Here is a 27,755-nt window from a genome sequence, read left to right as displayed (position 1 = left end):
CTGACCAAGTTCATCTTTTTATGACCACTTTGATTCCCACCTTCTGATTGCTACTTGCAGTCTAAAGCCCCGATCACATTTCTTTTTATTCTCCGATCCATTTTTTTCCATGTCAGACTGACTGCAGTGCATATAGAGATCATGATCTGTGCATATTTTTTCCCAATTTCTGTCTCTGTGCCACTTGTTTCATTTATTCTTTTTATGCCTGAATCTGCCCAGTCTATTATGTATGTGCTGTGCGACTCTAAACTTGACTGTTTTCCCTTGTTACTGACAGAATATATTTTTATTTCCACCAAAATTGGATGTGTTTTGTTTTGTGACGGCACATCTTTTCCTGTCATACCCAGGAAATTGCTGCTGAATTGCTGCGTAGTCCAAATAAAATAGACTTGGGGTCTATCCAAGTCGGAGCTACACAAGTCCAGGTGCAGAAAATCGTGTCATTGATTTTCAATGAGTGTTAAACACCACAACCTTTTACAAAACGGTTTTTGGATGCAAAATCAGACTCGGTGTTAGCCTAATGCATCATATCACAAAGCTTAAATCACCTCAGACTGGAAAAGAGTTTTCTGTTTTATGTAATAAGATCCTAATCTTGTGAACTAAAATCACTTCTGAAGGCTAAAGTGCTAAAACACAGTAACTGTAGAAAATAGCCAAAACAGCTAGTAAATGTGTTGGATTTGTTGTAGGTGAATTTAATAAAGTAGAATGTAGAATCTGAGTGATTTAAATTAGTAACTAGAAGCAAAAAACACGGATCAGCATATCCTTGTAGACTGCTGTATCTCAGGACTCAAAGCATGTGTTCATTTGAAAAGCTCCATTAATATAAAGTATTGTGTCACATTAGTATGTGAAATCAACAGAAATAAACATTGCAAAGCAGTAAAAAAAAATGTTTTCTTATTCTGATTTATTTGTCCAGCATTAAAGTAGAAATACTAAGTCATACAGGGATAACCTAATGTCACTGAAGCAGAAATTGTGCAAAATTATCTGGCAAAAAATAACACAGCAGTAGGCAATAAAAAGTTCAATTTAAAGTAAGATTTAAAGTGAAAGTGTCTTTTATCCAGGCACATTTTCAATCTTGTGATTGTACTTGGAAAAAAAAAAAATACATGCCACACAGTCCTACCTAAAAGTAGGAAACCACAGATACATTTTTGAAGGACCTGCCTTTATCCTCTTCTGTCTGCTATTGTTTCTGTTTAATATATTGGCACTTCCAACCTATACGTTCTTAAACAGTGGTTATCTGGTCCACTACTCTGGTGCTGTCATTCATTTCGACACATTCCACCTCCTGTCTCTGACCATCCCTTCCCAGCTGATCATCCCTGGTCTTGGAGGGGGGCAGAAAGGTAAGGAGAGTGGGCAGAAAGGCCAGCGTGTGCAGGGCCGAGCAGCCGGCTGTCAGAATGAGGCAGCGGAAAAGTGTGTGAGTGAGGTTTGAGCGCACAGAGCAGACAGGCACCAGGGCAGCGCTGTAGCACACAAGTGTCTGTAATGAAGGAATGCCGTGTCGTTCCAGGGCCAAACGAACCCAGCGAGTTCTGCTTTGACCACGACCTGAAGTGAAGCCACAGAGGAGGGGGCCACTACAGTCTGCCGAGTGCCCTAAAGCTGTGATCAGGCACAGCACAGATACACAGTCCATCTCCACGCCCCACAAAGTCATAAAGCCCAGAACTCCAAATTGGACAGAAAGAAGGGTTAGGCCAAGCCAGAGGGATACCAGTGGCTCCACAACGACCAGAGAAGACAGACCCAGCAGGAAGAGCACTGCCAGTAGTGAGTGTCTGAGGGGGGAGCTGACTGCTGTCGCATACCTGTCCAAGTAAACAAATGAGGGGTTGAATATCAGGAAGCGAACCCGGGATGTGAGAGACAAGCGGCGCAGTGTGTCCAGTAGCACTGACATCTCCTCACGCTTGTTCTCTGTTGTTTTGGCAACCAAGAAGATGCGAGAAGCTGCCACATCAGGCTCCTCCCCTTGGCCGCGATCTGCAAAAATGATGTCATCAGCGAAATGGGCGAATTGTGGCTCACGCAGAAAAGATTGGCGCAGTGTTTGTGTGAAGTTCTCACGAGGAAGGCTGGTGGACAGGTTGCGGTCTGATAGGTAGTTCAGGTATGCCTCAAGCCAGCTGATCCTCTGAAAGCCTTTGGCATACTCTAACAGGTCCCGCTGCACCGTGGTGTTCCAGTAGGGGGCGCTTTCATAAATGTAGAATCCAATCACTGGTGAGTACGAGCTGAAGTACCGCTGCTGTGCTCGTGTGTACAGTACTGTTGCGGTATCCATGGCGACCAGTGCACTCGGGTCAGAACCCTGGGTCACCTGTTGGGATCAGAAGTATATTAATTGGACAGTAAATAGAAATAATGTGCTATCTGATTGTGTTTATAGGAAAAAACAATAGGAGCTGGGAAATTGTTTTATATTTATTGACATTTCTGACAAATAAAAGCATTTTTTGCATTTTAAACCTTTTTGTTAGTTGATCGGTGTTATTATTCACCTAATGTTATAATAGGGGTTGCATATGACATAACACGGGGAGCCAATTTGTTTTTTGTAGCATCTGAAAATATAATGGCTATGAGAAAAGCTACTCTCTGAAGCTTGCCTTTATCTTTATGTACTCAGTGCAATAATTAAAAGTTAGAAACAACAGCAACTTCACAAAACATGGCTGGACGGGCACTCCATCATGTCAGGAACTGTGACATATCAGACATTTTAAATAAATCTCTCTCTCTGTATGTGCCAAACCTCTGAAACTTGCAAAGACTACGTTTTTGTCGTGGGGTTTTAAATATTTGTAAGATTATGAATAAAATTAGGATGGTTCTTAAGTTGAGTAGAATACGATAATAGCTAGCTACAAAAAAATGTTTGAGAGACAACTACAAGAAATGGTCTCCTTCTACCGTATCGGCCCGAGTACAACATTACGTTTTTTTTATTGAAAACTACATGAAAACGAAAATATGGCATTGTCTTATAATTGTGGTCTAACCAATTATGCAGGCAGAGGGTTTTTTTTGTAAAGCCAGTGACCTCACTGTGGCTGTAGCCATCTATCACAACAGAAAAGAGGTGACAAGGATAATAAAAATAAAGAGTTGTTGCCCAGGACAAAGTGTATCAAAAATCTGATAATTTTGCAGACATTTGAGGCAGAGTTATGACAGCAATTTTATAATAATGGTAGTCTACGCAGTGGAGGCATCAAACAACAGTCTGACTGGTCCTCATAGTGGTCGTTTTGAAGAAATCGGCAGCAGGGTATGTCAGTTTGTTATTGGGACACTTAATAAAGGCATGTCCATTACCAGAGCCATTATCAGCTGAAAGCTCTGGACATTGATAAGGAGTTGACCATACCCACCACAGAGTTTAAATCCAGCATCAGCTGGTGCTGCAGCAGCCCTGCTTTATGCACCAGAACTAGCCTGGCTCAGCACCTGTCATCAGACTTTTGAGTGAAGCTGCTGTCTATTCAGCGGTATGTGATTGGGTTGAGGAAGAAACCCTGACACCCCTTGAGCAGATCAGCAACACCAACCAAACCCTTGTGTTTCTGACATGCCTACACCAGTGACTGTACACAAAAAATCTGAGAATCTTATTTCTTATTGTGAAATCAACTGGAAACAAAAAAGTGTCGGGTCATTGTGATGCTGACATGTCTGGCCAATGGAACAATGTTGTCCCTCTTATGTGATTTTTCAAATGCAAAACAGTGCTGGAAGAGGTGATGCCAGTTAGCATTGTTGTTCATGCCCACGGAAAAGGGCTGGAGGGAGAGTGAACTTCTAGTACAGTAGCTTAGTGTTGTGGGGAAGACGGCATGTAGCTCTAAAAAAACACAAGAAACATGCTCATCATGGATGCCTTTTGTGGACAACTGACAAATACTGTCAAAACTCAGCTGAGGAAGATGAATGGCGATTTAGTAATCATACCAGGAGGAATGACAAGCCAGTTACAGGTGTTGAATGTGGTGGTTAACAAGCCTTTAAAGGATAATCTGCTCTAAAGGTCCAACGTGTGGCTCCTGTCAGGTGACCACTCGCTCACACTGTCTCGAAAAATCCAAAAGCCGGCTGTACTCCAGCTTTGTTTATGAATCCCCCATGCATGGGATGAAGTACCATCAGTGGATTCAAAAAGTGCTGCATCTCAAATGTATTGGTTGGTAGTGAGGATAATGTTATGTGGGAAGAAACGGGACTGCATGGTGAAAGTGGGAGTGACAGTGAGCACCGAAAGGAAGATGATGTCTGTGAGTAAAAGCCTTATGTTGTTTTTTGAAACTTTAAGTTCAGATTGCATTTGGGTATAAGTGTTGCAAGATTTCAATTAAATGTGTCATTACTTTGTGTTTATCTACTTTCCAATGTAATTTAACTGGACATCTATTTCAAGAGAACATATTAGTACAATGACTTTCTCAGCAGTTCAATAAAAAATAGTTTCTTTAAATCAGATTTAATCAAATTTGGTTTTTCTTTTTCCTTTGTTCTGAAAAACCGGTATTGGAAAGAAGGGATCATCTTATAATCAGGGTCCTCCTATATTCGGGTCAGTACAACAGTTGGGAAGAAAACAGTTCCAACTACATTCCTGAAATATCAGGCTCTTCACTGGCAATTAACAGAATGACAAAATGACACATCAAAACTCAAGGAAGAGTTTTGTCTTCTCCTCTATCGCAAAGGAAGTGATTCTGCTTGAGCAATTTATAAGACTCTACCTAGTTGTACAATTTGCCCTTTTTTGATCCTCAAAATCTATTTTTTTCTACAAAAGGTGTTAACAAGGGCCAGGTTTCTAAAATGTTTCAACTCCCATCCACATCAATTCAGTTGGGTGGCATTTGTGTCTCACCTGGAGAAAGCCCATCAGTCCAAAGGAGATGTAGACCAGATAGAGTAAAACTACAAAGGGTTTGACATAAGTGTTAGTGATCCAGTCTCCATAACAATGCCGTACACATCCCAGCAAAAAATGGGAGTCCAGAGGGTGAGGGTCCAATATTGTTGTTGTATGAGTAGGGGGAGTTGAATGTGTTTGAATGGAGTTAGCTATGTGTCCATCCACAGCAGGGTTGTTTGCAATTTGTGTTTCCACATAGGTCAGGTTAGGATTTGGCACATGAATTGGACCAACTCTATGAGGTGGGTTGGTTGATTGTGTCTCTTCTTGGTAACGAGTGTACATCAAACACCGGTACCAAGCCGGCTTTGAGTCCAGCCTGTCTGGTTTAGGTACTCGCCGGCAGAAGCAACCATGTCTGTACCTCGTCTCTAAGTAGCCTGTAAACACCAGACAGGAACTATAAAAGGACAACATGTAAATGTAGCTTATGGCAATTGCAAGGGCGGCAGTGCGGCAGAATAGCCGGACTGCCTCCATATTGGTGAGTGGCGAGGCAGCCAGCCCTAAAGTCATCAAGTGGATCATGGTGGAGCCTGAGAAACGAAGCATGACGTCTTCAAAGACGCTTGCAACCCGCTCTTTCACATGCTGCTCCTCCCGAGTTCGCCTCCACGATGACAACATCTCAAAGGAACCGAAAAGACCATGACCTGTTGATGAGAGAGACAGGAATGAAAATTTACAAACCATTTATCAAAAGATAGAAAATCAAACGTAGGGCAGTGTACTACTGGGTAATCGTTAAAAACATTCCTATGCACAAACAAAAACATAATGACAAACTTAGAAAGGAATACATTTTAAATTGGATCTTAAAATGTTGTGTTTAAAAAGAGATTTATCAGGAGGACAGAGTTTGTTACCAAAGAATTCTCAAAACTATTTCAATTGCAAAAGAAAAAAGTGGGTGCAACTACCTGCACCAATTTAATATTCTCTTTCACAGACCTTCATAAAGCCAAAGACTTTCTGATGTATATCACATTATAGAATTACAAGAAAGTCTGATTCCATGGAAACAAAAATGTAAAAATATAAAACAAAAACCTAAAGTAAATAGACCGTTTATCAATACATGTTAGCCTTATTACTGTACCAAGAACTTATCAAAAACTTAAATTAAAACCATATTAATTAAAACCTAAAACAAACAGAATCACAGCTTGCCATTTCCGTTCAAGTTTTACTTTGGTTAAATAATAATATTTTAACTATTCGTAAATTTTCACCTGGAAGTAAAATAATAAAACAAAAAAATTACCGTTTTTAAATGGGATAAAACAAGTTGTACATAATAAAATGTTTAAATCAAAATCATCTAGTAATGAAAACCATCTCTTTATGTTAATAAATCAGAATATGTGAAATTAAAACTATTACATGCAGTTTGATATTTTCATGATCCATTCATAAATTCAGTTTTCCCCAGTATCACTTGAACGCATGCACATAAATATTTACAATATGTATGTGAAACAGATGGCTTCTATTGCCTTTTTTATGCTGTGGTTGCTATGGCATCCGTGAGTCATCTGTGACACATGGACACCCTTCTTCCTGCAGAGAGTTCATCGTGGCAAAACACTTAACACCTTAGCAGAGCAACATTGTACTGACACTTTAACATGGTGGCAAAGGAGAAATGGACGAAAAGGAACTGTAAAATATTGCTGTCAGATTCATAGATAGGTGTCAAATCCAAGTGAGACCAAGAGCACAAGAGAATAAGAACAGAGTGTAGCAAAAAAGATGGTTTTAGCAGATTCAAGTGGACACAAAAAACCCACGGACACCATCTCAACAGAGGGCTTTTGGCAATTAAAACATATATTTCAGAGATTTCCTGATGCAATATGAGCACACATTAAACGTACTTTTATAACTCTATTGTACTGTGGCATATCAGAAAAGGCTTGATTAAAAGATACAGAGAGCAATAACCAAAAAATCCATGTATTAAACAGACTTAAATCTGAGGCTACCAGATTTTAACTCAGTTTTCCTAAAAAACTTTTGATGCGAGCCAGTATTACTGACAATATGTATTTGGAGTACTAATGTTTTAGGGTATCTGGAGGCCCATCCTCTTACGCACATTCCCAGTCGGATGCAAATCTATGACCAAGCCATCGTTCTTCTGGGTCACTGATGTCTGTTGTTTTGTATGAGCTATATGTTTGGCGGTTTGAATAATGATGCGTGTGCTTGTGTAACCTGAGTTAGAGATTGAGATGATTGGAAGCTGAAAAACACAGCCTTCTTTTATTATTTACGGTTAATAGGGCACTTCCTTGTGCATTTGTGTCCACTGTTCGGCACGCAAGTATTCCACAGATTGGTTGACTAAAATAAATAGATAAATAAAGAGGCCTGTTTATTTTGAGAGTGGCTGTTCAGTCCAAACAAGAAAAACAGAGCAATAATCAGTAATAATAATCTGTATCCTATAAGTCGCATGTACTGTATGGGACCATTTTGGCTTCCCTGTCAAATACAACGAGGTTGAAGGAATGGTAAATGGCATCTACTTATATAGCACTTTTTTCAAGTCAGGTGACTAGACCAAAGGGCTTTAAACTTCCCCCATTCACGTACACACTCACACACAAGCTACATTGTAGCCACAGCTGCCCTGGGGACCACTGTCAGTACCGAGGCTGCTGTAAACACTGGCGCCACCAGCCACTCTGACCACCATAGACAAAGCAGGTTAAGTGTCTTGCGTAAGGACACAACGGCACCAAAAGCCCAAGCCGGGCTTGAATTGCCAACCCTTCGATTTTGGGGCAAACTCCTAATTCTAATAACATTGTCACCCTAAGGGAAGGGTCCAATTTAAGGATTGAGAGTGGGAAAATGTCTTGCAAGGCACCCATTTTGAAGTCACATCATCTATATCGGTATGCGCCACAGGATCCAAGACAAGTGCTCCTCAACGACCACTTATCACCACAGCATTTAAACAGCATTTAAACAGTCACTTAAGGCTAAAGCTACAACAAACGCTATCAGAGTTTTTATAGCTACAGACATGAGCTCCGTCATGCAAAACAAGGGCTTTAAACATTTCTAAATGTAACCATCCCAGTGCCATAATGGCAAGGCACTATCTGGCTGTGCCAGGTATTTTAGTCCCATCGCGAGAGTGTTCTCCATAGCAGGGGACATAGTGACTGCAAAGAGTCCATGCTTTCAGACAGTGTAGACGTCCTTATTGTTTTGGAAAAAAAATTGGAATTATAGTCTCAGAGCTGATTTCTTTTTATAGCTTCATTCTAGGCTATTCTTGAATTTGATTTTCATATTTTAGAAAAGAAGATATCAAATACATTGCATTTTTAGTTTTTAATTCAGTGCCATTGTTTAAAGTGAGAAGGTGCCATAATACTCTGTATATTATTTATATTTTTTGTACTATGACTTTTTAAAGGGTTTTGAAGAAAGTTTAATGCTTTATATTTCACTTTAACTAATTTTATTTTTTTATATAAGATCTGGATTAGCTTGCTGAGTATTTTGTTTTTTTAAATAAGCAAAATGTTTTTATATTTCTTCCACAAAATAAATGGAGAGCAAAGTTATAGTTGTCTTTTCTTTTCTTCTGCTGATCCAAAAAATGATCTGTGACTCAAAATAGTGATGCAATTTGAACCGAGAGTTTTGTGTTCGTTGCACCAGTTACCAGTCTTAACATCGGATCCTAGGGTTGAAAACTATTCATTCATGTGCAAGGGTATTGCACTATTAAAAACAGAACATTTAATAAATGACAACAAGATTTCAGTCATTTGTAAATATATTAAAGGAGTTTTTTGCAACATATTGTTACTCCCATATAATTTACCTCTACTTTAAAGAGTCCAGCATGCTCATTATCACTTGTGTAAATCAGACGATTTACTTGGCAATTATTAGTCTTCTAGACAGACATTGGCTACTATTCCTACAGAGCACGCAACTGTGGCAGCAGGTAGATGTGCTGTATTGCTAACACCTCCTCTCTTTAAACAGCAAAAAAAAAACATTAGGGACTCTGTTTAACCCTGGTTATAAATTACCCCCTCTTTCATGCCCTCCTGCAAAAGCATTTTACATAAAAAGAAAACTGTTATATGGAAGCTTTAAGCTGCAACTTTTCTGGCTACATGCAGGAGCTAGATAAACTGCTAATACCAACATCTTCATACTGATGCTTTTCTCAGTTCCTACTTTATTTTGCACCTTTAAACCAACTTTTGTCTAGCCCTAATATTTAACCATAGTTTATGAATTTGGGTCTCATTTTTAAAAGCTTCAAATTGTGTATGAACATTTTACATAATTTGGTTCCTGTGTCTGTTTGACACAGATGACTCAAATTAAGACAAATAAATGACACATTCTAATATAAATTACATTTTTTCTCCTAAAGTAGATATGTACTGCATTTATAAAATCATATTTTTATACTGCAGACTATAAGCAGAATAGTCATAGGCCATTTATGGCCTTACACAATTGTTGTTATTTAAATCAGCTTGTTCCTTTTTCTGTCATCCTCTGAAAAATGCTGTTGTTTAAAAGATGTTTTTGTGCTTTTGAAAAGAACAATGGAAGCAACAATGGGGTTGCAGCTAGTTTCTTTTTCATGACTGCTCATTTGCATTTCTTTCTCTTCTTTCCTCTGACTTTTATAACTGAATTAACTGCTAAGACAAGCTTTATCTAAGCCTGCATTCACATGGCTAAATATTTTATAAAGCATTTCAAAGAAACCTAATGTCTTTGTTATGAATTGTTCCTGTTCGCTCTTCACATACTGTAAAGACTTACTTTAGAATTCAATCACTTCTTTTGTATTCTGTTCAATCACCCTCTTTGTAATGTTGGAGAGACTATATAAAAAAAATAATTTATGCATCCAATTTTAGGTCTAATCCCAATCAGAATCAACTTTGTTTACTAGGTTGGGGCATACAAACAAGGAATTTTACTTTGGTTCTAATACAAAATGCATTAAAAAAATAATTTCTATTATTATTATTATTTTTTTTTTGTAAATATGTATGTTTTGAGTGTTTACAGCACGGGAAGACAGGTATAATTTAACACAAATATGTATGTTTTTTTGTAAAACTCAAACAGAAAGAGTAGAGTGCTGCAAATTTATTTAAGTCCTTCAGCCTGCACAGGAAAAGTTGATTTAAGAGTTCAAACTCCAACGCTTAGGAGCTTGTAAGAAGAGTAAAGTGTATTTCATCTAAAATAAATACAATAATTGGTTAGGTAGTGTGGCAATTACATTAATGAAGAAGGGCACACAAACAGGAGGAGGATTTGATAAGGAAGGGTTAAAAAAAGGGCAAATATTTCTGCTGACGGTGATTACTGAATGGAAATCAGGTGAGTGATTACAAACCCACTGCAATTTCAAGGCAATTAAGAGCCAGAGACAGTTAGAGAAAATGGGAATGGTTTGCTTAGTTCAAGGCAACATGGGCTTGAACTAAGATGATTACTGGGGCCTCAATTGCAGAAATGTGGAATAAAGAACTACGTAATAAAGTTAAACTCTAAATCAAGATTCAGTTACATTAAATTTAAGACATTTTTTACTAATCCTAAAGAATAAATCAAACGCTGTTATATAACATATTCTTAATGCTTTTCATTTTAAGAATGATCATTCTTTGTAGAATCTTCTCCAAATGTTTTAGAGGGGTCCAAAGGAGCAGCTTGTTAAACTTTTAAGCCATTAAGTATGATCATGGAGAAATAATTGCACCCTCTTCAGAAAATTAATAGAAAATGTCACGCTGCAAATATTGAAGAACCAAAGCTTATTTAAGGCCAGGCATACACTGTACAATATTTTCAATCATTGTACTCAGCTACAGCTCAAACTGTGACGAAACTGCAGGGTTTAAATATTCACAGCTCACGATGTAGTTTCTTACAATGTATAGCCTGACCCTCTGATGCTATATACAGTAACTGTTGAAACTACGTCCAAAAACCACAAATCACTCAGTGCCAAGAGATGGCGCTGGTCGACTCATCAATTTGGAATACGAAGAAGAACTCTCTTGTTTGCAGATGCGCAGTGTGCAAGGTTCTGTTATCAGCTCTGCACGATTGTAGCTCTGTAGTAACACCCCACGACGGCCGATTGCATTTCAAACATGTTTGATTTTGTCCTGCCCTTAGGATTCCTGATGAGGAGGTGGTCATGAGAGGCTGATCAGCCCTCGTTACCCCCTGTATACTACACAACGCAGGACACACAATGAGTCTGTGACTTGGTCCGATCCAAGAAATTCTCGAACGGCTACAGAATCTGTCTGAAAAGGGTAAAAACACGGAAAGTGTAGGACCAGCTTAAGAAGTGCCATCTGCTCCGTACCTTCATGTTAACAGCTTCAAAGTTGCCCTCCAATCCAGTCGGTTTTCCAGAAGAACACAAAGGTATTTACACCCGTCCGCCACCTCCACTTCTTCTCCTATGATGGAAAGTGTATGACCTTTTCCCATTTCATCTGAAGTTCAAAACTATGTACTTTGTTGATGTACTCTCCATACTCAGTTCCTTGTCCATCTATAACCCATCCTACAGTTCATTGTAGTTTTCCTTTACAGGTCAGTTTTTGCTCTGGACCTCGGACCCTCAACCATGACAATGAGATATGTCACTGAAAGAAAAATTTTTCCAGACATAGGCGGATCTACTGGGGTGGCATAGGGTGGCAAATACCACCCTAACTGACAGCCTTGCCACCTCAGTTGGCTGTAGGGGTGGCGAGGCTTATAAATTAGGGATAATTTGAGAATTACGACCGCTAATTTCTAATGTCGGACTGCAGTGAATGCAGCACGAGATGACGCGAGAGCGACTGAGACTGATTGTTTTGAAAACCGAATGGGGCAAAGCGAGGGAGCCAGGGATCATGGGGAGAGGAGACACGGGATGAAACAGGTAAAAACTGATTAACTATCTATCGAGAAATGAAATCATAATGAAAGCACAATGTTGCTAGCATAGCTGCAATGCTGATTTACAGATGATAAAAATCAGGTTGCAGAACGTTATTTTCTCTATCTATGAAGTTAGTTAGGCCTGACGTCTCAGGCTCATAAAGACATATTTGCAGTCAACTATGACAGAAAAGAGACAATCAAGTTTGGTTTTACTCAAATCAAAACGCACAAAGGCATTGGATCTAAATAAAGTTGTGAAGCATTTTGCTGAGCAACATGGAAATCACTGCATTCAGCTGTTATAGTCATGTTAACTTGATGTTCTGCTCTCTGGTGAACCTTTACAGAGCTGTTACATTTTGCTTTGGCACCTGAGAAAATCTGATATTTCCTTTAATAAAACCAAAAGTGTTAAAAGTTAAAAATGTGATACTGGTGTAAATCCTGCTTAATATGAAGCAGTGTTGTTGTTTCTTTTTTGTATATATAATATGAAACTATCCAGAAATGACCCGTATGAACCTACTCACAAGCAAAATGTATTTTTATGTTGCTTCTTTTCAGATTTGTGGAGATTTTGATGTAACATACAGAACCTGCCTTTTTGTTGATTTGTTGATACAGCAGTATGGAGGACCAACTCTGCCATATTTAAAAATAAATACAGAAATAAATAAATGCTTAATAAATAAATAAGCATACAATTAATTGCCACCAAAAATACAAACAACAAATAAATGTAAGTAGAAATTAAATTATACAGGTATATAACTCTTTTAATTGGCTTCTTTATTTCTTTGCCTTTTTAATATTTACCTTATTTATTTTTTTGTCATTTATTATCTTCAACTTCATTTTTTAATTACTCATATTTTTAAGTATTTATTTAAGTGCATGTTATAATATTTTTGTCTGTTTTATTCTTCCTTTGTATTTTTTTACCCTAGTTATTTCTTCGCCGCTATTTCTTTCTGCCTGCCCTTTTAACATTTCTGCCTGCCATTATAATATAATTTCTAATTACATTTATTTGTTGATTGTATTTTTGGTGGCAATTAATTGCATGCTTATCTTTTTATTGAGCATTTATTTATTTCTGTATTTATTTTTAAATATGGCGGAGTTGGTCCTCCATATACAGCTCTATCTACAGCATATTTACATGCATGAAATGTCCCTTTTATGTTGCCTTAACTGCTGTATGTGAAGTTACTGAGGAACAAATGGGGTGAATGTGTTTTCAGAGTAAACATTACATAGATGTCCAGTACCTTGTTCGGGTGCCTTGACCCATTTATTTCTACTGTGTAGTGATGCTCACTTTATTCCAGCTCAGTCCATAGATCTCTGATGGGTAACTTTTTCTTTCTATCGTTTCTTCTTGTGCAAATGCTGCAAAGCTGCCTCTCTGACCGTCAATCTCACACATCTGCGACTCAGCACCTGTGTCTTACCTTAATACCTTTCCTGTCATAAGGCCCCTCTAGAAGTAGTGTTATCATTTTTCTATCTCCTATTAAGTGAGATCACATTGTACGATGTATTATTAATATGAACTGTTTCACATGAAACACATACTGTACATACTATTATCACCAAACTGTGATAACTGTGATTAAATTCAGTGTAAACAAATGCCATATGTTGCCACCCCTAAAAAATTCCTGCCCCCCTCTTGCCACCCCATAAATATTTTTCTAGATCCGCCCCTGATTGGATCTAAATAAATTTGTGAAGCGTTTTGCTGAGCAGCATGGAAATTGCTGCATTCAGCTGTTATTGCCATGTCAACTTTATGTTATGCTCTCTGGTGAGCCTTTACAGAGCTGCTACATTTTGTTTTGGCACCTGAGAAAATCTGATATTTCCTTTAATAAAACCAAAAGTGTTAAAAGTAAAGTTGAAAATGTGATACTGGTGTAAATCTTGCTTAATATGAAGCAGTGTTGTTATTTCTTTTTTTGTATATATAGTATGAAACTATCCAGAAATGACCCGTATGAACCTACTCACAAAATATTTTGTACTTTTACAGATTGGAAGCAAAATTTATTTTTATGTTGCTTCTTTTCAGATTTGTGGAGTTTTGGAGGTAACATACAGTACTTGCCTTTTTGTTGATTTGTTGATACAGCAGCTCTATCTACAGCATATTTACATGCATGAAATGTTCCTTTCATGTTGCCGTAACTGCTGTATGTCAAGTTACTGAGGAACAAATGGGGTAAATGTGTCTTCAGAGTAAACAATACATGGATGTCTGGTACCTTGTTTGGTTGCTTGACCCATTTATTTCTACTGTGTATTTATGCTGACTTTAGCACAGCTCAGTCCATAGATCTCTGATGGGAAACTTTTTCTTTCTATAGTTTCTTCTTGTGCAAATGCTGCAAAGCTGCCTCTCTGACAGTCAGTCTCACACATCTGTGACTCAGCACCTGTGTCTCACCTTAATACCTTTCCTGTCATAAGGCCCCTCTAGAAGTAGTGTTATCATTCTTCTATCTCCTATTAAGTGAGATCACATTGTACGATGTATTATTAATATGAACTGTTTCACATGAAACACTTACTGTAAATACTATTCTCACCAAACTGTGATAACTGTGATTAAATTCAGTGTAAACATATGCCATATGTTGCCACCCCTCAAAAATTCCTGCCCCCCTCTCGCCACCCCATATATAATTTTCTGGATCCTCCCCTGTTTCCAGATACAAGCATTTGAAAGAAATTTGTCTGTAGAGTTGAGGGAGACTCTACCTTAGAGATAGGGGGAGAGCTCCCTAAACTGGTAAGGGTTCTGAATAAGGCTGGTGGAGACATATCCCAAAAGTCCCAAGACTTGCAACTGTACTCACAATAAAAGATGGTTCTACAAAGTCTGACTGCAGGACATTTGTTAACAAATCGACCACTCGTTCCTCTGGATATGAGAAGTGAGAAATCAAACTAGATTAAAGAAATTATTTTGAAAAAGATGTTAGGCTTGAATGATGTAAAATAAATGTAAATTAATTCATCAGAAAAGAATCGGTTAATAAATGCTGTATATTATGAGTGCACAGACAGTACACCATGTTCATCCACTCATGTTTAATATTCCTCGATCTGAGCTTTGATTGACACTCTGCTCATTATATCTGCCAACATCCGACATGCGTCACCCTTGTTTGATGGTAAACACGCTACAGCTCAGCTCAGCATGCAGAAAACGGGATCAGTTAGTGGAGAAGTAAATATCCAGTTTACCCTGCAGGAAAGCATTGAATTAGGCCAAAAAATAACTAATAGCAGCATTTTAAAAACAATAAAGAGGAGACATGTGGCGACTAAAGCACAGAAAAAGCTCTCTACAAACAAATGATCTCTGACCCGTGCCCACATGAATGGTTCAGCAACATAATGGTGGTATTTCATTCAAACTGAATCTGTAAAACCTTTTGTTGTTTACTCTGCCTCTGTTCCAAACTCGTATTAAACTGCTGCAACACCAGAACTCTGTGTTTTTACCTTTGCTTTAGTTCTGAAACTGCCTCAAGTAAGAAATGTGTCATTTTTTTTTCATCCTCCACCCACTCAGTATGTTCCGGTCCTACAGCCTGTCACTCATTTTGATGATCTGTCTTCCTTGTGATGACTCTCAGCCACAGGGATGGAAAGTAAATCTCAGAAATTTTCAGAAGAGGAATACAGGCTGAGAATTAATATGCTTTGCAAGACTATTAATTAAAACAAAGGAAGCCGTAATTTTAAAGTGACAGGAAAAGGTGTCCATTTGCACTTTTCTGGCCCATCGTCTTAGTACCAAACTCCACTGCAGATATAAAGCCAGGTCTTCTAAAGCAGGGGTTCTCAGGCCTCAATGTCCTGAGAACCAGGATTCTTTAGATGTATTGGTGTGTGGCACGTCTTAATCAAGTAACTGCTTTTCCTCCTCAACAGGTATCAATGGCTAAGGAGGCTTGTTGATCCCATTGATTTTTATTTATCTGTTTTGGGGCAGGAAAACCTCTGTAGCTCGTCGAGAGATACCATGAGACTCTTGGATTGTATGAATATCAGTAATACTCTCCTTCCCTCTTCAGTCAGTTAATAATTGTTTTTTATTTTATTTTTTATGTTTATGTATGTTTGCATTTAATGATGCAAATGAAGGTTTTCTATGTCTTCCATGCCTCATGGTCCATATAATGTTGGAGGTTTACTCATTTTCTGAGATTTTAAGAACAGTCAGAATAACGCTCTTTATATACTAATTAGGTGAATTCTGAGATTAAATGGCTGAATTTAGATTAAAAAAAAAACCTAAATACAAATTTCATTGAGAAAACTATGCATTACTTTGCATTTATGCATTCCTTTCCGTCGTGCCTGTCACATAGAAACCTACAGGTGCTGGTCATAAAATTAGAATATCATGAAAAAGTAGATTGATTTCAGTAATTCCATTTAAAAAGTGAAACTTGTATATTATATTCATACATTACATACAAACTCATATATTTCAGATGTTTATTTTGTTTAATTTTGATGATTACAAATGACAACAAATGAAAATCTCAAATTCATCATATCAGAAAATTAGAATATTACTGAAGACCAATAAAAACAAAGGATTTATAGAAATGTTGGCCAACTGAAAAGTATGAACATGAAAAGTATGAGCATGTACAGCACTCAGTATTTAGTTGGGCCTCCTTTGGCCTGTATTACTGCAGCAATGCGGCGTGGCATGGAGTCGATCAGTCTGTGGCACTGCTCAGGTGTTATGATAGCCCAGGTTGCTCTAATAGTGGCTTTTAGCTCTTCTGAATTGTTGGGTCTGGTGTATTGCATCTTCTTCTTCACAATACCCCATAGATTTTCTATGGGGTTAAGGTCAGGAGAGTTTGCTGGCCAATTAAGAACAGGGATACCATGGTCCTTCAACCAGGTACTGGTAGCTTTGGCACTGTGTGCAGGTGCCAAGTCCTGTTGGAAAATGAAATCTGCATCTCCAAAAAGTTTGTCAGCTGCAGGAAGCATGAAGTGCTCTAAAACTTCCTGGTATGTGGCTGCGTTGACCCTGGACCTCAGAAAACACAATGGACCAACACCAGCAGATGACATGGCATCCCAAACCATCACTGACTGTGGAAACTTTACACTGGACTTCAAGCAACGTGGATGAAGTGCCTCTCTTCTTTTCCTCCAGACTCTGGGACCTTGATTTCCAAAGGAAATGCAAAATTTACTTTCATCAGAGAACATGACTTTGGACCACTCACCAGCAGTCCAGTCCTGTTTCTCTTTAGCCCAGGCAAGACGCTTCTGACGCTGTCTGTGGTTCAAGAGTGGCTTGACACAAGGAATGCGACAGCAGAAACCCATGTCTTTCATACGTCTGTGTGTGGTGGTTCTTGAAGCACTCACTCCAGCTGCAGTCCACTCTTTGTGAATCTCCCCCACATTTTTGAAGGGGTTTTGTTTCACAATCCTCTCCAGGGTGCGGTTATCTCTCTTGCTTGTACACTTTTTTCGACCACATCTTTTCCTTCCCTTCGCCTCTCTATTAATGTGCTTGGACACTGAGCTCTGTGAACAGCCAGCCTCTTTAGCGATGACCTTTTGTGTCTTGCCCTCCTTGTGCAAGGTGTCGATGGTCGTCTTTTGGACAACTGTCAAGTCAGCAGTCTTCCCCATGATTGTGTAGCCTATAGAACTAGACTGAAAGACCATTTAAAGGCTTTTGCAGGTGGTTTGAGTTAATTAGCTGATTAGAGTGTGGCACCAGGGGCCATCAATTTTGAACCTTTTCACAATATTCTAATTTTCTGATATGATGAATTTGAGATTTTCATTTGTTGTCATTTGTAATCATCAAAATTAAACAAAATAAACATCTGAAATATATGAGTTTGTATGTAATGTATGAATATAATATACAAGTTTCACTTTTTAAATGGAATTACTGAAATCAATCTACTTTTTCATGATATTCTAATTTTATGACCAGCACCTGTATTTAAATATAGTGAGGTTCAGTGACTGGGTCTAAAAGCTAAGACATGTGCAAAAATCGTTTTTAAGATGAATTGTTCCTGTTAGTGATACAGCTGTGTAAACTGCTTAAATGTGAACAGAGATTGTTGGGGTGCAACACCTGGCCCAGGACAAAGTCCTCAGTCCTCAAAGCAGCATTCCTGGGTTAAAGTCCCTTTGCTACATATCGTCTCCCTGCCTTAGACCCCTTTCCTGCTAGTTTTCTTCATAAATAAAGGCAACTATTGCCAACGAAAAATAGTTAATTTAATGAAAAAACATTTCTAACACCTACCAAGCATGACGAAAGGTATTCCCAGGTATGTGGAGTTGTAGGTAGCTCCTGTTAGGTTCAGTATCCCAGCAGCAGTGAGGCCTGAAAGAGCCACTGACAACAGAGCTAAGAGTCCCAACCAGGGTTTGGACCTCACACAGTCTCTCATGGAGCAGCAAAGGATGGCCAGCACCCCGCAGACTCCTAAACTTGCCATCAGGGGGCGACGTGCCAGCACAGAGGAGAACTGGAAGTCTGTCCGTAGGGAGGACGACGTTGAGGGATAAAGCCCCAGCTTCGGGTGTGATGCCCCGAAGAGCTTCAGCTCAGAACAAAAGACATTTTCCCATCGACCAGCTACCTGGTCCATAAGCTCGCTTCGAGATTGTAGGTAATACGTGAGCTGCACTGCTTTTGCAGAACGGACACCTTCCCCTTTGCCCCCCGTGCCTTGAACCTTAACCCCACCACTGGAACCCCAACCCTGCACTCCGCCCAGCTGGTGGCCGATGTAAGCTTGTCTTCCATCCGCCAACTGTGTGATGGGGTAGCGTAAAATGGGGACGGTTCGGTTTGAAGTTCTGGCAGACTGAATCTCCTCCATGGCCCGGATGATGTCATCGACAATGCAGACATTCTTGTCGTCAGGAAGACAGAGGTAGGGGAAGGAATAGTTGAAACGACTGTAGCCCACCGTCGTAGACGGGACTGTCACCTGCATGTGGTAGAGCTGCCTGTGGAGCTGTGACAAAAAAAACAAAAGAAACAGAGAGCTGTTAATCGTATCATGAGCCAAAGGTTTTAGCTATGAAGAACTTTGAGTTGGGTTATAGAGATTTCAGTGTTACAACACTGCCAGCATCTACAGTGCTGGTTACTAAGCAACAGCCCTGATGCCAGTTTCTGGCACAATAAGCAGACTACAACCTCGGAGTGCTGCTTCAACCTTAAACAAAAGCAACTTTTCTTAGCAAGGCCTTCATATAAATACTTTCATCTCCAATACATGTTTTAGTCTGACCCATAAGGAGGCAAGGTTTCTGCAAAGTCTTTGCACATTACTTAACCACAGATCTTAAGTCTTTATTCCACAAGGCAAGCTCAGTGCCTTTCGCTGCTCTAGATAGGAACAGGATTCTGTCTCTTGTTGGCTGTTGCCTTAAATAAATCTAAGACACTGCAGATGTTTCACACAATCTAACTAAGGAAGCTTAATGTCAAGCTCAACTTTCAAATGTTTTAAACTAATATAATATTAGCTAATATACAAAACTGAACAAAACTAGGTGTAATGTATTTGATTCAAAGGTCTCATCTATCTAGACAAAACAAAACACTACTCATATTTATTCAGCAAGGAAAAACTACTTTATTACTAAAAACAAATAGCTATGGAACAAACAATGGTACTGGTGAATGTATTAATTAGATTAAACTTAAGTATTTAGTGATTTTTAGAAATTCTATAAACCAATTTTCAAAGTTTATTAAATGCCCATTAACTTTAAGTATTCATCAGTAACCGTTTTTCTCCCTCAGAGGAGTCACAGGAAGACTTGCATGAACTTAACCTTTTCTACAGTAAGTAGTTTACAGTAAGTAATTTTTAATTAAAAATGTACCACAGATTAGAATCAGTCGGTTTTTCTTTGACCTGCTCTAAAATATGTCTAATCATGAAATGCATTAAATCAGAACAGCTTTAATGCTGTTTTGATGTAATGCCTAATATATGCACTCAACAACATAATGTGCTTTTTTAAATTTGACACAATTGCAATAAAGTTTATAGAGAAACACCCATACATAAGGAAAGTCTTGCAATCCCTTAATTCTCAATCTTTAAACACTCAATCTCTTAAAATAGTCATTTGATTCAATAGCTGATAGAAAAAATTAATCTATATCAGCCAGGATATATTCATTGATTGGTGTAGATGCTTCAACCAAAGCAAAGCTCTGACAAACATGACCAGAAAAGAATCCAAGTTCATTTTTTTTTACATGAAGTTTATCACAATATAAGAAAAAATAAAGCAACCAAAACAACAAACATTTTAAGTGCATTAAGCATAAAAATACTACTAATCACATCACCCACCTCCCACGTCTAACCTTATTGTATCCAACATTGGTACTAAACATTATATTAGTTCAATTCAAATTAAATTAAAACATATATTATAAATCTCAAAGGGAGATTAAATGTTTTGGTAACTGTATTTTTTTAACCAGTTCTTGTAGGTGTTTATATCTGTAGGCAGGAAAGATCTGTAGTGGTCTGTCTTGCACCACATCTGGAGAAAGCTTCTGACTGAAGATATTAATCTTCAAAAGAGGATGTTTAGTGTTGTCCATAATGTTCACTTACTTTAACTCTAATGTTAAACTTTGCTGTGGATATATAAGTTAATCTATAACCTATTCTTTCTTTAGATAAAATGAAGGGTTCCCAAATTTATTGAATGTATATTCTTAACATTTTAATATAAATGTGATTGAATATAACTCTAAAAGCTGTCCACTGACCTTTGGTTCTTTAGAATTGTTCCATCGTATAATTTTTATTATCATTATTGTCAGTAACATAGGTACATTATCAAATGTTTATTGACTGTTTTTTTTTATCTTAAGATTATCTGGACATGAGCTTAACATAAATAATTTAAGTGTTAAAGGATTTTTAAAATAATTCACTTCTTTCCAGAATTGTATTTCCCTGCACTGCCACATACTACGGTAGAATGCATTTTTCTCCAATTAATATTAAATACAAATATCAGGTATACTTCTTTGAAATTGTTTTCATTTTTCTAAAGTTATGTTTTTGCAGCAACCAAATATATTGAAGTGCATTAAAAATATATTTATATACAAGGCTTGTGTTTATATACACTTTTCCATTTCTTCTGCTGAAATGGATCTCATGCAGGTATTCTCTCTATGACTCAAACGTTCCACAGATGTCTCTTCACATCCATCAGTCAGAATTTATACAGTTTTGAAAGTAAGCTCCCTATAAGCAGTTCATATTTATTAAGGTAAACAGAGAACAGAAGAAAAATATTTGATTTTGTTGTGTTCGAATCAAACTTCTCAGCTGTAACTATTTATACAGTTGTTCATGAGCTATGAGTGAAATTTTTATCTTGTTACGACTCACAATGAGCAGGATGATACAGGAAGTAAAACAAATCTGCAGAGCTTACTGATAGAGAATGGCAGTGAAGATGATCATCTTTGTTTCTCCAACTATTAGATACCATATAAATATCCACTGATTGCTTGGAAAACACGCAGAAAGCTTTCTCTGCCCTATTAATTCTCTAACGTGAATATGTGGAACTTCAGTCGGATGGGAGGACAGTTGAGCTTTTTCAGCAACAAACCCCTCAGGTCCATTAGGTGTAGAATGCAAATGTGAGCAAGATCCAAAAGCCACTAATAGCAACTGCTCAATACAACAAATTAACCTTCCACTGCCATCTCAGTCCTCGGATCTAATCTTGTACAAAGAGTAATGAAGATGTCAAGAAACCGTGGAGTTTCCCTACCTTTAAACAAACAGGAATTTACTTCTAGCTGATTCATATCAGAGGAAACAATCTACAAATTCTTTGAATGGTTATGAGTCATAGATGGGAATCTCCTTTTTCAGCATCATGATCCAGGCTGCTGCATGCAACAAGTCTAGCTCCCTCCTCAAAGGACCACGGAAAGGCTTGCAGGGAAATGTTAGAATGGGGAGTGACGGGAAGCAAATAGGACAGTTACAGAATCTCAGGCCTTGCAGACATTATTACATAACAGTGGATTTCTCTTTGGAGCCCCCTGCTTTATGCACCACTCTGTTTGTTCCTCAAAGCATTGTTCGCTGCAAATGATGCATAGCCCTGAAACGCTGTACCTTCACTTTATATCAGTTATACCCTGCGGAAAAGCAGTGTGTTTTACATCCTGTAAAATGGGTCACGGTAAACATTGTGGAGAGAGAACATCAGAAAGGAACCTACTCTTAACAAATGATCTTGTTTTCTTTTGGAGATTACATGTCAGCAAATCAATTCTCCCATCTTAGCTAAAGTCAGCATCCTCTAGCAAAAAGTCATCCTCAAGAAATTACAGATTTAATGGAAGTAAAGGAGGCAGACAAGGACAGATTTGAAGGTTTACGGCTCCTTTGGGGAGTATTATTGGTGGCGAGGAAGAAAGGGACACAAGATGGGAATTTAGTCTCAGTGTGTGAAAAACCCTCAGTAGATATAGAGAATATATCTTGCAACATTTAATTTGCAATTTTTTTCCTGGGGTCAAAATGTAAATGACATAGGTTAATTACTCTCTTAGCCACTCTTCAAAATGTGCAGTGCAATTCCTAGTAAATACAAAAAAAATAAATAAAAAATAACTCCTAACGCTAACTGTTGGAGAACTGCAGCTTGGATCACCAAGTCTCTGAAACAGCTATGGGACACTAATTACTAACTGGTTGTTTGGCTTCAAAATCCAACCAATACAAACATAAACCACGGTGTGTCCTAAACACTCCTCACAATCTCTGCAGAAGTTTGAATCAGATCAAACTGAGGATATTTTCACACAGAAAATCTTGAACCTTAATTCTAATTAATTAACTATTAGTTCAATTAAGTAGTTTTTTTTAGGGATATCCCAATCTCAAGAACGGATCGGCCCAATCTTTTCCTATTTTCCGCTGATTGGAGCGCAGCTACATTAGCTGACGAGTCGTGCCGATCTTTACAACAACTGCCATAAAGTACCTGCCAGTTACGGTTGACAGTAGCTGTGCAATACAAACCTCTGTGGAGGTGCAAATAAAGCATTTCAGGAATCTGGACATATTTTATTTATTTTTTGGAGTTTTTGCAACACTAGTTGCTCGTTTTTTCGAAAATAGGTTCGAACCTGGGTCGGCCGCATCAAGGACTAGGACCTCCGTAAATGGGTCGTGTACGCTAACCACTGCACCACCTGCACGCCCAATGTGGACATATTTTAGTCTCGAGAGTGAAGACTGTCCTACAGCTACTTGCGATGTCTGCAACATGGCAATTTAGAGAGGAGGTAATAAATTGACATTGACCTTTAATTCTCTATAAGATTAAGATTTCATGGGACTTAGAATAATAATAATAACGCTGATTGATCAAATTATTCTAGTTAGTCTTATAAAAAGTTTAGTTACTTGCTCAAAATATATTTGAGTTTTATAAATTTCATTACTAATGGTAAAATATCGGATTGGGACTCAAAATCGGATTTGAGGTCAAAAGATTGGATCCGGATCAGAGGCCTAAAATGCTGATCGGGACATCTCGTTTTTTTTGGAAATATTGTATCTTGTTAGACTAAAGACTAGTGCAACATTCAGTATCATTGTGTCTTTTTTATCATGTGAATGTGGGCAGATAAAGCTAAATCAGCCTATGGATCCATATTCAGGATTAGTTAGACAGATGTCAAAATAGTTGGTATCTGCATTAACCTGTAAGAACTGAGGATGACCATATCATAGCATGTCTGCAAATGAGAGGGACATTCAGTACTATTCTTTGAGTTGATTAGTGGAACCTCCCTTCTATGTCAAGCTTTTATCCACGCAGCAGCAGTAGCAGCTGTGACTTATCAAATTATTGATTTGTTTCACAAATAGCGGCATTGACCAATAAACTAAACTCTTACTAAATTCGGTCAAGAGGAACATGCAAATATCTTTCCTATCTACAGAAGCACAGATCACTTCCTTTTTCTCTTTTTTAAAAAATAAATAGAGGCTATTCCAGCTAAAACTGATACAGCCATCTTTTTTTGCTTCATCCTTCCACCTCTGATTGACGTGTTGGCGTCATACACATCACTGCATTTTGTTGGTCCAAACAATTACTGTTCAGTTTCAGGAGTTTGTGAATTTACAAATCTCGTCACTTTTCCTCTTGCTTCTAGTTCAAACTGTTTCAGCTACAACTGAAAGGCAGGATATGGGTTACATAAAACCTGAACGCAGTTTGGATATCATTTGTCTGTAGTTAGAAGGTAGTCTAAATGATGCATTAAAGCAGCAAACATTAGATTAGGTTAGATTAGATTAGATTCAACTTTATTGTCATTACACATGTACAGGTACAAGGCAACGAAATGCAGTTTAGGTCTAACCAGAAGTGCAATAGCAGCAAGTGCAGGATAAATAATGGTTCCATAAATACAGGACATGGGTATTTCTACTGAATGAACTTGAAACTATGGTTGATGATTTGACAATATGCTGCACTTCCATTCTTCAGGACAATAAAGGATGTGAGAGGCTGTGGGCTTGTTTCTCTCCCAAAGCGACATTGTTAAAGTTTATACCATCATGAATCCCTAAAAATTCCAGGACATTATAGTGTCCTTACCCCCTATAAGAATACTTAAAATGGGTCATCATTAAGTATGTTCCAGATAAAGTAATGGTTCCAAGTTATGTCAAAACAATAGACTAAATCAACATAAAAGAGCAGAAAAAAGGACCCAGAGCTCTAGACCATCAAAGTTTGCTCTCTCTGTAAACTCAGACCTTTTAAAATGTAATATAAAAGATAATAGATGGAACGTTATTAAAAATGCCATCCTAATTGTATTATATTTAACGTATAACCACCAGACGAGGCAAGTGCCCCCGTGTAAGATTTTTATTTTATCTGCTGCGTCTTCCCGACAATAAATATAAAACCCTGACTCAATTTCAGTTATCATTGCTGGAGAACTATTACAGAAAGGAAGGATCGAGATGGGAAAATCGTGCCAAGTGGCTGAATCAACTATATTAGCAGGATGTCCAGGCTTTGAACCTATAGAAGAACTGATTACATGGACCTTAAATAGTGAGCAGGATCCTGCACAGATAGGGAAAAAATAGAATAGGATTTAAAGGATATTAAGGAATGGAACAGGAAAACAGAGCATGAAAATATTTGTATTGACTATCACTGAAAACAATAATGCAACCATTTTTGGCATTTATTTCACGATATTTAGTTACTTTAACACAGTTGTTTTATGTCCTACCCTGCTAATATGAAAAAAAGAAAATGTGTTAAAGTAACTAAATATCATTTAATGCCAAAGACGGTTGCATTATTTTTTTTCAGTTTATATTATCTTAAAGTTATATTTAGTAAGTCTTCCTTACATCTATATTCTTACTGTTCATTTCATCCTCTTTAATTATCTATCTTTCTGTATATAGTCCCATCCATTAACAAATGTAATTGCTTATTCCTGAGGGAATCAAATCTTATTTATTTTTTATTTTTTTTAACAGGTTGTAGATTCTGATGGCTGTAAACAGGAATAATCTCCTGTAGTGGTCTGTCTATCAGCTGCTTTAGACAACCCTCTGACTGAAGAAACGGTTGTGTGTCTGTTGTCTTGTCTGTAAAAGGTTATTTATTTTTATTTAGAATTAATAAGAAAATTGGATCTGGGGAAACTAATTTTGATATTGGGCAAGCATTATTACTGTAATGTATTATTTATGTATTCTTTTCTTATTTAGTTTAGTTAGAAGCCAAATATATGATTGTTTTTATTTTTTATTTTTTCAATATATAGCATTTATTCCCCTCAAAATCATCATTTGTTTTTTTTTTTTTTGTGGGGGGGGGGGGGGGGGGGGGGGGGGGGTGTTGATCTCTCTTTAACTTGTTCTTAAAGTGAGAATGTGCAGTCAGTGTGTGCTTGAACTACCTGTAGGATAGTCTCCAGGTGAACCGGGTCCAGCACACTCCCTCTTCGGGCGGTGATGATCACGCGCCCGTAGCGCGCGGGTGTCTGCAGGTCCGAGTAGAGCGCGTGCTTGGAGCGGTTAACAGGAAACAGGCTCTCCACCAGGTTGCCCTCGATCTTGGCCAGGCTATGCTTGGGCGCGAGCAGGCTCTCCACGTCCCCCTCCACGCGGTAGCGGCTGAAGCTGGCCCCCAGCAGGATGGACAGCAGCACGGGCGCCGACGCGAAGAACACCGCGTGACCTGCCACGAACCGACCCAGCGCGAGAAATAACGTCCTCAGTCCCGCGTGCAACACCTGGCGCAGCATCCTAGCGGCGCGTGGCCGCGGCTCGAGCCTCTCCCACCGACCGGAAAGCTCCGGAGCCCCGCCAAGCATCAGGGGCCGCCGGACACATCAGTGGGCTCCGTGGCTGCGGGGAGGAGGAAAACTAGGAGGTAAGGGAGAACTTCCCCCGGAGCAGGAGGTCACCAACCGGGGAGAATCTAAGGCTGCTTCTTCTTTTTCCCAGAGTTCTCTCATCCACTGAAGAAGATGCTCTTCAGGGCGCGTGGATGGCTGTGTGCGCAACAGCAAAATCTCTTTGAACCCTCAGATCAACACTTTATAAGATTAAAAGAAAAAAAAGGCAAAACTAAACAAACAGTTGTACGCACTTTAGTGCTTTACAGACGGAGCAGTGAGGACCAACCTTGGAGATCCTCTCAGATAAGATGCTCCAGCTCCACCCTGCAACATCAAGTCAGCACGCAGTTTGAAGGGTGCGAGTAGGGGGAAATTTATGGTAGGTGTGTGATGCAGTGCACGCAATAATGGGATGCCGGTTGCATGAGCTCCCTCCCTCCCAAATTATCCCGATCTGAGTCTCCTCTGCAGCAGAAGGCTTGTTGAATTGTATCTTCCTCTCATCATTGCACCTCCAGCCCACCCAACAAGCCAGACACCTCTAATTAACGCCCTTCAAACCAGAAATCTGATCTTAATCGGCTTCTTTGCTCCTCTTCTGCTCCGCCTCCTGCTTTCTGTCCCCTCTCTCTCTCTCTCTGATGCACAGGAGCAGTTAACTGCTGTGTGTCTGATTTCTCAAAAAAATCTGTCGAAATCAGGGATATTAGATCCAGCATGGGAGCAGGGGGGGATGGATCAGATTATTCCCCATCCTTTTCTCAGCGTGGCGCAACTTTTCTGCATGCAGCTGAAAAATCATTCCATATTTTGTTGCTTGTTGCTACGGAAACCAGACAAAGCACTGTCTTCCTTTTTTTTGCCACATCCCGTTACTATGGTAACGGTGATGCCACCCATCCCCCCCTTTTAGTAAAGTCCAAACAGACTTGCTCACACACCTGCTGACTCCCAATCTGCTTATAGGATGAAGGTGTTTCATACCTGGCATTAAAAAGAAGGAAAAAGAAGACATGGTGTGGAGAAGCAATGAGATCATCCTCTTCTCTTATCATGCACCTGTGGAACGCACTGTGTGCTCCATATTTCCCTCAGTGGGGCATCTGTTAAATCTTTGGGTGTTTTTTTTCAAGCAGCTGGCAAACAAAAAGTTTTTCAGTAAAAGTCTCTAAAGTCACTGAATAAACATGTTGTTCATTCTTTCCTTGCATATCAAAGCCCTAAATTCATCAAAATTTATATTTTATAAATTTTTGGCTGAAAATAAAAATGATGAAAAAAACGTTTTCATCTTATAAGATTACATTTGAAGTTATTTTAAGTGCGAAAGTAATCTATTTTTAACTTACC

The 27,755-nt window shown here is 38.6% G+C and overlaps 1 protein-coding gene across 3 annotated transcripts; it reads right to left on the bottom strand.

Annotated features, from left to right (window-relative positions):
• Positions 1-908: 908 nt before the first annotated feature.
• Positions 909-27,059, bottom strand: ptchd1 (patched domain containing 1). 3 transcript variants are annotated; one of them, XM_038291109.1, is made up of 5 exons: positions 25,962-27,059; positions 18,237-18,957; positions 4,913-5,613; positions 2,104-2,356; positions 909-2,019 (listed from the first exon to the last, which is right to left on the bottom strand). In XM_038291109.1, exons 1-5 carry the CDS (start codon positions 26,376-26,378, stop codon positions 1,256-1,258), a joined length of 2,856 nt encoding a protein of 951 aa, XP_038147037.1. In that variant the 5' UTR covers positions 26,379-27,059; the 3' UTR covers positions 909-1,255. The 3 variants fall into 3 exon arrangements, with proteins under 3 accessions (XP_038147037.1, XP_038147036.1, XP_038147035.1); XM_038291108.1 differs by having other exon boundaries at positions 909-2,356; positions 25,962-26,558; positions 26,692-27,058; XM_038291107.1 differs by having other exon boundaries at positions 909-2,356; positions 25,962-27,058.
• Positions 27,060-27,755: the final 696 nt, after the last annotated feature.

The sequence above is a fragment of the Cyprinodon tularosa genome, unplaced genomic scaffold, assembly GCF_016077235.1.
Source record: "Cyprinodon tularosa strain WSP-4 unplaced genomic scaffold, ASM1607723v1 ctg294, whole genome shotgun sequence".
Taxonomy (NCBI): Eukaryota; Metazoa; Chordata; class Actinopteri; order Cyprinodontiformes; family Cyprinodontidae; genus Cyprinodon; species Cyprinodon tularosa.
Note: the sequence above shows the minus strand (reverse complement) of the source record. Positions and strands in the feature narration are given on the sequence as shown.

Coding starts and splice junctions, on each gene's coding strand:
- ptchd1 (XM_038291107.1), bottom strand. CDS start 26,378: ATGCTTGGCGGGGCTCCGGAGCTTTCCGGTCGGTGGGAGAGGCTCGAG. Junction 5,614..18,236: donor AATACCTTTCGTCATGCTTG/GTAGGTGTTAGA, acceptor TCTCATCAACAG/GTCATGGTCTTTTCGGTTCC. Junction 2,357..4,912: donor GACTGATGGGCTTTCTCCAG/GTGAGACACAAA, acceptor TGATCCCAACAG/GTGACCCAGGGTTCTGACCC.